General features: G+C 40.7%; 1 protein-coding gene across 1 annotated transcript; it reads right to left on the reverse strand.

Moving 5' to 3' along the window:
• Positions 1–778: 778 nt before the first annotated feature.
• On the reverse strand, positions 779–11134 carry LOC113678334 (uncharacterized). Its single transcript, XM_089187742.1, has 14 exons — positions 10840–11134; positions 10320–10383; positions 9041–9519; positions 8145–8333; positions 7478–7669; positions 7150–7282; positions 6900–7045; positions 6441–6707; positions 5430–5732; positions 4979–5095; positions 4350–4575; positions 3961–4130; positions 2801–3091; positions 779–2552 (listed from the first exon to the last, which is right to left on the reverse strand). Exons 1-14 carry the CDS (start codon positions 10966–10968, stop codon positions 2442–2444), a joined length of 2817 nt encoding a protein of 938 aa, XP_089043868.1. The 5' UTR covers positions 10969–11134; the 3' UTR covers positions 779–2441.
• Between the last annotated feature and the right edge of the window lie 795 nt (positions 11135–11929).

An 11929-nucleotide genomic window follows, 5' to 3' on the forward strand; every position in this document is an offset into this window, starting at 1 on the left:
TAAGGAGAATATAGATACTGATGTTAGGGTGTAAGGGTTAAAGGTTGAAGACATGCGCAAACGGTTAGGTTACTCTTTGAAACCACTTAACTTTTAAATCCTCAAGATCTGATTGTTAATTCTCCTCTCTGGCTGCTACACATCTCCTTATAAATTAGTAATGAGAATTTGATGCTTGGTCTTGATTATTCTCATAACCTGTTTGCTGAATAATGTCTGGATATTATAGGGAGAAGTTACATGTTAATCACTACTAGGAGTTGAAAGGTTAACTCTTGCCCTGGCACACAAAACAATGAGGGCCTGGGATCAAACCTAGACCTCTCATTCCGAAGTTCAGTGCGCAATTATCCAGGCCGCTGCGTGCACAAAAGTTAACTTATTTTAATAACACTAGTATACCGTAAAATCGGTTTGGTAGTCATCGTCGTAAATAATACTTTGAAAAAAGAATTGTAATCGTTTTTCTTACGATGTGGTCTCTTCGGATTTAGATGGCGATGTTTCGACTGCATACTGCTAGTCTTCCACAAGAGCAGGAGAGCCATGCGGTAAGGAACCTGATCCGAAGATGCACCAATCGCAGCCGTATAATTTCATCCAATCACAGCTGAGCACTACAGCATACAACTGACGCGTATTCAATCGACCCAATCGCCTGAAGAAGATTAGCAGTATGCAGTTGACAAGTCGCAATCAGCATCCGAAGTGGCCACAGCGTGAGGCAAACAATTACATTTCTACTTTGAAACATTAAAATATACTACAAACTATTTCATAAGGTGGCAGTAACTATATTTAATTCTTACTTATTTTAAATACTTCACGACAACCTCAATAAGTTCACTATACTCTTTATCGCATACAACAAATTTTCTTTCATAAGCACATAAAAATGTGTAAAAAATTTTTACAAGCATTTGTTTTGGGGTATTGTAAAGTGAGGAGAAAATCAAACCACAACATCTGGCTATTAAATTCCTGATATATGACGATTGTAAAATATAAGAACATATATTAAACCGTTTGTACATGTAGTTTCAAGTGTCAGCTCATCAATATCATAAAATAATTTTCAATATAGTGCGGCAAATAATCAAGGGTTGCATTTGCTTTACTAAGGAATGCTCTGCGATTGGTCCACAACACTTTGGCTATCTCCCCAACCAATCAAATACAAAGGAAAAGTAGTCACATTTTCAAATCTGCACACAAGCCCTGATCATTGGCGCTCCAGGACGGTCGTTCCTCTGCGTGCGGGAAGATTTGAGACGAGTCGAACAGAGGTTCTCCGGGGGGGTTGGCACTAACTCAATTATAGTGCCAGACCCCTTGCAGACCTCGGTACAGCTCGCGTTACTCAAGCTCTCACACTTTCCTGCGGGCGAAGAAACTCTCGTCGCTAAGTGAAGCACTAAACCACAACCTATTTTACGAAACTAATCATGATGTTTACGCTAAGTTCTCTTTAGCTCCTTGTTATATTTTCTTTAGTTATGAATGGTTTTTTTGACTACTTTGGCTTTGGTTTTATGACTCCTAGTTGAAATGTGCAATGGAACACGTCAAAGTATACACTTTACATAAGCGGTAGCAGGGGTTTCAATGACAGCGGTCTACCAAGCGGTCTACCGAGCGATCTACCAAGCGGTCTACCAAGCGGTATACCAAGCGGTCTACCAAGCGGTCTACCGAGCGGTCTAAGACTTCTCACGCCTGCCTGTTTAGCCTGAAGGCAGGCTGTCGTGGGTTTCATCATTCGGCACAGCTGCCCGTTACACTATCAGTAGCCACTTATGGATAAAGTTAATTATTGAATCTTCCGCTTTACTGAAAACTTTCCCACGTTATGATTCAATTAACCCTTAGTTTTTGCCTGAGGGTCAGTGCTGCATGGTAATTGCTATCAGGATCTCAACTCCTCAAATCTATATCTACATGTATGTGTTACATGTACTTCTTTCTTACTGATGACACATTCGTTTGATTACGAGAAAAACGTATAAACTTAAGTAGGAGCTTTAGGCAAAGTAGCCCCCCACCTTGAATAGCTGGGTTGAGGCAATTAAAACCAATTATCGCCATGATCTTAGTTATCGCTGGTACCAGACAAATGCTTAAATTTTCATGATCTCAAAAATTCCTAGGCCATTTCCAAGATGCCGGAGGCCTCTGTTCAAAGCGAGAGCCAGGTAAAGTTCTTGATAGGAAAATATACCTATTACTAATACAAAAACTTAATTTTCATGTTGGAGGTTTTATACCTGACTTTGAATGAATGAGAAGGTTTGGTGTTGGAAATGGGTAATTAGTACATGTAATTAATTATAATACTTAGCATGTTCATGAACAAAATTATTATCATATCATATCATCATCATCATTATCATCAGCGTTCAAAAACACTTCACCACAACACCCGCTGCTGTCCTTTCAGGATGTCAGTACCGTAGTCGCTTGTTGCTGTCATAGTAACTAGGAGGTCCCTGCAGAGCATACTGCCCCGTTTCTCCTTCAGCAGCTCTCTTTTGACCAAGCTGTGGGTGAGCACCCTTAAATAATGAACAGAGTAAAACTAATAAAAAAATAGAAATTCTTTAGCATGAACTTTACAAGTAATTTTATTTATGTTGCTCTAAAGAAACTCACTTGCTTCACTACCCCGGCTGCAAAACTGACACCAAAAAAGATAAGTTTGACATCAGTCGCACACAAAGGGCCAGTGTTCTCAAAGATAGCAACAGAAAAACAGCCAAAATAAAATGACAACTTAATAAAAAGGGCTTCTCAAAGAGCTTACCAGTTGTGACTGCTGTTGACTGCTGTAGACAACTGGAGGAGCTGAATGTTGGGGAGCTACACTTGCACTTGGGTATACAGCCTGTTCAGAACTGTGCCCAGCTACTGACGGATAACCTGGCTGACCTGCTCCTGACATGTCCATCTGCCCTGGGTAAACTGCACCTGGCTGCTGCTGTGGCTGAGGCTGTGGCTGTGGCTGGAGAAGCTGCTGTTGTTGCTGAGGCAGAGGCTGCATCAGAGGCACAGGTTGCTGTTGCTGGGGTGCCTGTGGCTGCTGAAGTTGTTGTAACTGATGAAAATAAGAAACAAATTATGTGTGATATGACTCTGAAAACAGCTTTGTTACAAACATATAGTAGCAGTTGACTACATAGCACCATTGTCTTGGCAAGAGTAGTCCCAAAAAAAAACTTGTCTTGTCTTCAAGCCTTGTGCTTTGAGTTAAGTGAGGAGACAACACCTTTAGATTGAGCCATAAACATCTCTTACTCTCCTAAAAAAGTATAGAATCCCACTCAAGGTTACATAATACTCCATGCACACTAAACAAATATCACTGTTTATAACATTCCTTGAGGCATAATCAGTTAAATGATCAGGGCTCCAAGTTCTCTTTGTCTAAAAGCCCCCATTGGTATAAAATGGTAATAATTGAGAAAAATTTGGTCACCGAAAAAAATCTTCATATCAATGGGAGGACAATTCATGTTGCATAACCGGCATTTGTACATTTGACAATTCGATCAACAAGAGATTTTTTTAAATTTATTTTTTCAAACCTGGTTGCCAATTGGCAACTTTGCCTAAATTTAAGTCGCCAAATAAATTTTGCAATCACCATAGTGACCAAAACAGTCACAATTTGGAGCACTGATTATGCATTTTAGACCCAGTAAATTCTACTTAAAATATTTGATTCATTATACATTCTGACATTCACGCTTTGGCCCCTAAGAGTGACCAGCATTGAATTTCTCCTTGCAATATCACCACTGAACTACTCATTAAGGTCATGAGAGTGAAGAAAATGATCACTAAAGCTTGTGATTGTTAAACAAATTCTCCTTGTCAGTGCCTTAAGAAATGTATGGATAACAGTATGGAGAATGTGCATACTGATGTTTGGGTGTAACATGTTAAATAATTTGCAGAGCAAACCTGTGGTTGTTGGTAATACACCATAGCTTCTGAACCTGGTGTCACTGCCTGTTGTGGTTGGTATTGCTGTGTTGTTTGGAACTGGCCATACATGCCACTACTTGAGACAGTCATTAAAGGTTGGGATGCCTGTTCAGCCTGACCCCATTGGATGCCACCCACGGATGTTGCTAAAAAAAAAAAAAACCAAAGAGTGTAATTTCACTGCTGCCACAAGGCTCAATCAAAAGTTATTTTGACAAAAGATGGTTCTGCACACCTATGAGGATTGTGTGTCCTAACAGAAAACCAGTCCGTAAGAATCCTACTGAATAAAATTACATATCCTAACACCATCTGGCTAAAAAATATTGCTTACAATAATTTTATAATTGAAACTGGATGTGTACCTTGTAAAGGTGTGGTTTGAGCTTGAGGAGTAGACACTGCCACACTACCCACTGCTGGAGGCATCTGTTGATACCACTGATATTGAGGTGCTGGGGGAGCTACTGCAGGGATGGAGGAAGGCTGAGATGTGGAAACCTGTGGCTGAATGATAGCAGTTGGTTGAACACTACCCATAGGTAGCTGAACCATGGGTTGTTGTGTTGTCAGCCCTGGCACAGATTGAGGCTGGAGCGAGACAAAAAAAGTCTTCATTAGATTTAATGTCAAACATTGGACTGGAGCCAAGGGGTCCACGGTGCCAGAGCTTGTTTTAGTTTCAATAACATGAAGCAAGCAAATTACTCCCACTCTCTGTAGATCAGAGATGCTGGGTCTGGGTCTGGGTTGGCAAGTATCTCATCCATCATCCTTGGGGATTCTCATTCAGATTGTGGGAGGCACCATGAAGCACAAACAGCAACACAGTGACCCCCCCTCCCCTAAGATTTTTAAAGCACCACGGGGGGGGGGGGAGAGGGTCATTATTCAAACAGTTAAAGCTGAAACCTTTCAGCTTAAGACCTGTATTCCAACCATTAGGCAATCATGTCTCCTGGTGACCTAAGAACAGAAACTAAATGTGCTTTACCAGAGTATAAGATTGGGTTTCTTGCGGTGCATAAAGTGCGGTTTGTTGTGTTGCATCTGCAGGAAGTACAACATATCCAGAATTTGCGGCTCCACTTGGGGTAGGGTCACCTTGAGCCTAAACAGAAATTGTCAAATAATTCTTTCAGTATCTAAAACAGAGACTGTGAGAAATCCATTTACAGTAATAAAGAGCAAAATCAGGGCTTTCAAAAAGTTTGAAAGCAGAACATGAATAAAAATTAGTAGACAGCCATGTTATAGTGGATACCATTCACACATCTAACCCTGTTACTGGTAAGATTAACACTGATAAAAAGCTGCTTGATGAAAGTACAATTTTTCCAGCAATTATACACATATTAGGTGAAAGTAGCAACCTTAAGATGGCAGATTAGGCAGAGGCTTTTCCCAGCTAACAGCTCCTACTAACAGCTTAAATACACACTTACAATCTGCTGTACCCCTGGCGAGCTATACTGCACTGTGTTAGGATCAGTTTGGCCTGCTATGACTGTTCCTGGAGTTGCCATCAGTGGGGCTGGATCAGGGTGTAATACCTGAGGGACCATAGTCTGTGCTGGTAGAGCACTGGGTGCAGCATACATCACTGGTTGATTGTTTGGAACCTGCTGAGCAGGTACCATGATGGGTTGCTGGGTAGACTGTGGCATTAAAGCCACTTGTGATTGAGTTATTTGCATGGTGCCTGGGTATGCTGGGACAGGGGCACTTGGTGCTGTCTGAAGTTGCATCTTCAAATAAAAAAAATATTTGTTAAACAGAAACAAAACTTTCTTTTTTTGTTTGTGTTTTATTTGTCTTTAATTTCTCACTTTTTTAATTTTTTGAGTTAGTGCCTTGTTTGTCATCACTAGCAAACGTTTTATAATCCAGGGTTGCCAACAGACCCCTTTGGAAACATGTTGAACTTAACCCTTAAATTCCCAGAAGTGATCAATATGAAAATTCTCCCAAGAATGTCCTTACATTATCCAGCAAACAGCCAATGAGAATATTCAAAGTTATCAGGTAGTTGTTGTTGTCTTGATCAAACACCAAATTCTTACAATGAATCTACAAAGATACGTGTACCAACTAGAGGGGAGGATTACCAATCAGATCTTGGGAGTTAAAGGGTTAACCCCTCAAAGTGACTAGCATCTCATTCCTCCTAACAGTATCACACTTCTCAAGAATAAAGGAAATGATCACCACCTAAGGAAATTCTCAATTATTAAACAATTTCTCCTTGTCAGAACCTAAGGAAACGTAAGGAGAATACAAATAACAATATTAAGGTGTTAAAGGTCATGATAATCTTTCACAAGAAGAGAAAATGAAAGAGTCCAGTGTCACACCCCACATGACTTGAACATGAGGCCCTTACCCTAACCTCATCTTTCCCATTAAATATACTAGAGAATGTACATAAAAAACGAAAAAAGGCACATCCAACTAACCAACTGAGGCACAGCTGATCTTGGACCCAGCAGCGGAGATGGCACTAACATTCCTTGCTGCTGCTGCTGTTGCTGTTGCTGCTGCTGAGGTGGAGCAGGAACCAACACCTCCTGTTGCTGTAGCATAGGCTGCACACCCATTGGACCAAACACTCCTTGTTCAGCAGCAGGAGGAATGATACCCCCTCCCATAGGCTCGCCCATCAGGGCAGGGATGGGTGTCTCACCTATGTGTTGTTGGGAAGGATCAAGACCCACTGGCCCTGGCTGAAAAAAAAAAAAAGAAAAGAAAAGTGACCAATCTGTTTAACTCTGATGATGTATTCCTTATACGTTGAGGGAATATCAGCCACTACAGCTGAAAACATTCCTTCTCAAGATGATTAAACTACATGATCTTAGTAAAATCTCCATGGTAAATGGATCATCTGCAAGCTGCATAATGCTAGTGAACTGTACCTGCATCTGTTCTGGGGGCAAAACTGTCCCATCAGGCTGTTCCCCAAAGTCCATCAAAGGGCGTGGTTGCAGGGGTACCCCTCGGGGTGCCACAGGTCTCACCCCTGGAGGACTTCCCACACCCATACCAGCAAAGCCCCTGGGACCTGGTGAAAAGAAACATAGTTTGACAGTTTGATAAACAAATCATCAAAAAAATTACAAATGTAGTTTTAAAACTATCACATTGAATTTGATTAATTGTCTTTACCTGCTGGATGTCTCATCATGGGCCTTGCTCCAGGGGGACGGCCCATGAGGGGCCTAGGTGCATGACCAAAAGGGGGTCCTCTTGCACCGCCTGGTCCAGGTCCCCTGGGCCGACCTGCTGCAAACCTTGGACCCTGCAAAGATGGAGCACTCCATACATATATCACCCATGTTTTACCAATTAAACCCTAACTTTGGCCTACCATTGTAGCAAGAAGAAGTTTCTTTAAAAATTACATAATTCAATATTCAATTAGCTTAATGATATAAAAAAAAATTGAAGCTTATCCTCATATCAGCCTAAGCAGTATTTTATGTCAAACACTTACTGTGAGACCTGGTCTGAGAGGTCTAGGTGATCTACCAGGATGTCCTCGTGGCATTTGTTGCCAAGGCTCTGAACCCATAAGTGGACGTGGAGCCATGAGGGGGCGGGGGCCCCTGGCAGCCATCATATCAAGGCCTTGGGGTGCATGAGGAGCAGGGCCCCTAGGACGAGGGCCAAATGATGACTGGCCTCCCTGTGACAAGACATGACAAAACATGAAAACAAAATTAAAGCCTTGTACACCTTGGAAAGTGGGACACACTTATGGAATGCAGAACTGAGGATTGATGTTCCAGGTTGGATAACTGGCTGGCTTTTTATGTTGTGTTCTTCAATTAACTGTCACTCTAAGCCTCTCTCTACCCAGAAGCAAAATGTATTACAATGCATTACAAAATGCATTACAAAAATGCATTCTCTCTACCCAGAAGCAAAATGCATGACAACATCCTGAAAGGTAACCATTAAAATGTGGTGGGGGGGGGGGGGGGGTAACAAAATCATATGCTGACATCCCATCCAAGGGAGTAGTAGTGCTCCTTCCCAGTGGCTTCTTGTAACTGAAGCATCTTAGGCTTGACAGCTGGGCTAACCCTACTCATAACATTATATCTTAGAGAGTTGGTCATACCACAAACAGAAACTAAGATTTTAAAAATTGCTCTCACCACATTGGTGTTTTGCCCTCCAAGAATGCTTGCACCAGTTCTTCCTGGAGTTCCATAAGCCACACGGATATTTGTGCCCTCTAAAAGTGCCCCATTGTGTGCCTTCTGTCCACGTTCTGCCTCTTCTGCTGTTCCATAATCAACAAAGGCAAATCCCCTAGATATGCCTGTTTGAGGATTCACTGCAACCTTTAATACAAAGATAAGAATAAAATCCTTTTGAGTTCTCTGTCACTACAATTATAGTCAACTCTCTCATAGGCAAATAACTTAGTTTTATTAACTGAGTTGATAATGTAAATAGGCCAAGTGAAGAGTTTCAAAGCTGACGTTTCAAGTGTTAGCCCTTTGTTAGAACTTTGAAACTCTTTGCGGTGGCCAATTTACATTATCAACTCAGTTGATGAAACCAAAATTATCTCATTATATTCTCCCCTAATGCAGAACTGCAGATTCTTTGGAAACTTACCCTCTTCTCTCTGCTGACACCTTCAGGAGTTTGAAAAAGAGTTCATTGGTAGAACTCTCCATTTACAAGAATTAATCCAATCAGTGGACATCAAAAAAAAACTTGGTTGGATGTCTGCTTACGGGAGAGTGTTACATCAGACTCTTGTTAATTTCTGACAAACAGACAGCTTGCTTTCCAGCAGACAAATGGAGATTTGACAAAACCCCACGGTCCTGATGCTCTAACAATGATCATATTTTTGTTGACTTACAAATTCAAGACAAATTTCATTGCCAAAAGTCAATTATTGTGCAAGGGGTGTCCCTTTGTAACGGAGCGTAAACAAAAGAAAAATCCAATTTTTAAGGGTGGGTGCTCATTTGAGGGTTGGGCACTTGATCAAATATAAATGGCATAGCCATTTCCTTCTCAATGTATAATTTACCTGTGCAAATGTTACTGATCCACTCTGACTGAATAGCTCCTTTAACACTTCCCCATTAGTGAAGTCTCTGGGAAGTCTGTCCACAAACAGAGTCTTGGAATGTAAATCTTCATAAGTTAACAGATTTGGCTCAGCAAAGTTCACCCTTAATATTCGTCCTCCAACATATTTTGACCCTGTATTCATCAACTGTTGTTTGGCAAGACAAGCTGACTCACGTGTGACATAATCCACAAAACCATAACCTTTACTTTCTCCCGTAAACATACTCCGCACAAGGAATATTCTTTCTATGGGTCCAAATGGGCTCATTAGGCTCCTAAACTGTTCCTCTTTAAACTCAAATGGCAAATTACCAACAAACAACAGACTGTCTGGTGGAGCAAGAGAGACACCAAGGACACAGCCATGAAAACTTTGCCTATTGAGTGAGTTAATGGCAGTGACAGCCTGCTCAGGTGCTCCAAGAAGAACATGAGCTATAAAGGAAGGAAATACTAGTTAACATTTAAATTCCCATAGGTAATTAATATGTAACTTCTCCTGAAAATACACAAACGTTATCCAACAAAAAGGTAATGAGAATATACAAACTTAACAGGTAGAAGCCGCTATCTTGATCTAATACCAAATTCTCGCAACTAAGTGATAATGAAATACCTAGAGCTAGAGGGGAGAATTAACTTAACTTTTCATTATGCTATTCTAAACTCTTATGCTCCTAAAACATTTGGATTGCTAAATACCAGTCAACAAAACCTAACTGCTATATGAAAAAACTACCAACTTTCTCTAGATTGATAAAAACAACTTATTTCACTTGACAACAACAATACAAAAGCCTAACTTTCTTGTTGAAATTATATGAAATTATTCCCATTTAACCTTTGGCTTCCAGAAGTGATTACTACTAAAATTCTCCTTACAATTGCAATATACTGTCAAGCAGACAGGTCATGAGAAGTAAAGAAATGATATTTCCTATACTCAGAGATACTCTAGGGATATAACGCTTAATTCCATTGCTTGCCAAAGAGATATGTACTGTCATTACTTGGGAGAATCTGTATTTTTGATTCAAGCTGAGGCCTGATCATTGAGTACAAATGTAAGACATAGAGAAAAGCAACTAAAACATCATTTTTTAAGCCAATAGTAAGCATTCTGCATGACTTGTTTCATCTTCAAAGGCTATCTCTCTGATGTAACAACTAAGTAAATAAATTGAGAGATCCTGCATTGAGTAGAATATAGTTATACTTGTGCACGAATTTATCACCTGAGTTCTTTTCTATTCTTAAATCAATAACATCAAAGCCTTGAAGGAAATTTGTCTTCAAATCCTGCAAGACAAAATACCAGTCTCAAGTCAATCTTCCCACTAGTCTCAATTTTTCGGTTGGGGTATAGAGTAAAGATGGTCGTTTTTTCAGTTTTTAAGTGTAAGCGTATAACGCTTCCTTTCCCCCCCCCCCTCCTCCCCCCCCCCCCCCCTCATCCAACCACTGCAATGTACACGATCGAAACAAAACGTTTAGAAACTCACTCTTAGCCCAGACGGTAAAAACAGGCTCAATTGTCAATATCATCACCAATAATTTTCAAGAACTACCCAACGAGAAATACATTACATAAAAGGAATTCAACAGTACAGTCAGCTTGTGATGCAGATAGCAAATTGTTACCGTATTGGCGTAGATGTATGGCTGTTGCGATCGCTGTTTTAGTGCCTGTTCCAACAACTTTCAACTTCTGATTCTCAGATTTTGCTCACATGGTAAACAATCTCGGTATCTTACCTCTAAATCGACGCCATCTGGGACATTTGTAATGAGAACCCATCGCCGCTTCTCAAACTCTTCCTTCGGATTGAAGCTGGAGACAGTTTCCAGCTCCCCGTTGTTTTGTAATTTGACTGCTCCGTTCATTACTCATTGATAATCGTCGTCTCGTCTTTGAAATAATGAAGTTGGCGTTAAAAAAGGAACCGTAGATTATAGGAGATTGCAAGAAACTTTGTCCTGCCTTCTTTTGATATCAAAACATCTTTTGATATCGCCTGTTTAGGACAAAACACGTGCATCCCACAATCCCTCTGACCATTTGGGCGTCAGAGAATATCCGTACGCTTTCGGAAGTTTTCGGTAAGGATCGTGAAAATGACTCGCCCGCCTCGACAAATTTGATTTGAAGAGTAACATCTAACAAAAGAGGAAAAATTCTGGAAAACGAATAGATAGTGAAAATGCACATGAAACAGACAAAATTCACGATCAGCTATTTGAAAACCTTAAAAATTTCAACGTCCAGTGGCTAAATTTTTCTAGCGGGAGAAACAACCAGCCGGTTCAGTCGACTATCATTTCATGCCAAGTAAGTAAAAAAGTTTGATCGTAGTTTAGAGAAGATAAGTCCTTCCCAGATCCTATTGCGTGATTAAAAATGGCTGGAGATCTACGCACGAAAGTGATTTTGGCTTATGGTGGGGAGAAGGGTCATTGAAAGTAAACGCTTCGTGAGAGAAAAGAAACTTTTTTATTTCCATCAGAGTTAGATTAGTATCGATTGTCTTCTGCTTCCATGAATATAAATTAAATCCGATTTAGCTAAGACGGTTTATAAGATTGAAAATATAATCCACTTTTTTAACCTGCAAAACTGGCGTAATTTTCCATCTCAAGCCTCTCGCGGCTTCGCTGTTCACCATCTTAGCGCAGACAAAAACCGCAAACACGCCGCGGTTAGATGCACGCGCGAAACGCAAGTACACGCGGGGAAAGAGGAGCGTTCACCTCGCGTTTGCTTCTGCTCCAGTCGCATGATAGCGCAAAATTACGCCTGTTCTGGAGATAAATCATAATGATGATCGGAACAGAATATGTGGACCAC

This window comes from Pocillopora damicornis, chromosome 11 (genome assembly GCF_964200805.1).
Source record: "Pocillopora damicornis chromosome 11, jaPocDami1.2, whole genome shotgun sequence".
NCBI classification, from domain to species: Eukaryota; Metazoa; Cnidaria; class Anthozoa; order Scleractinia; family Pocilloporidae; genus Pocillopora; species Pocillopora damicornis.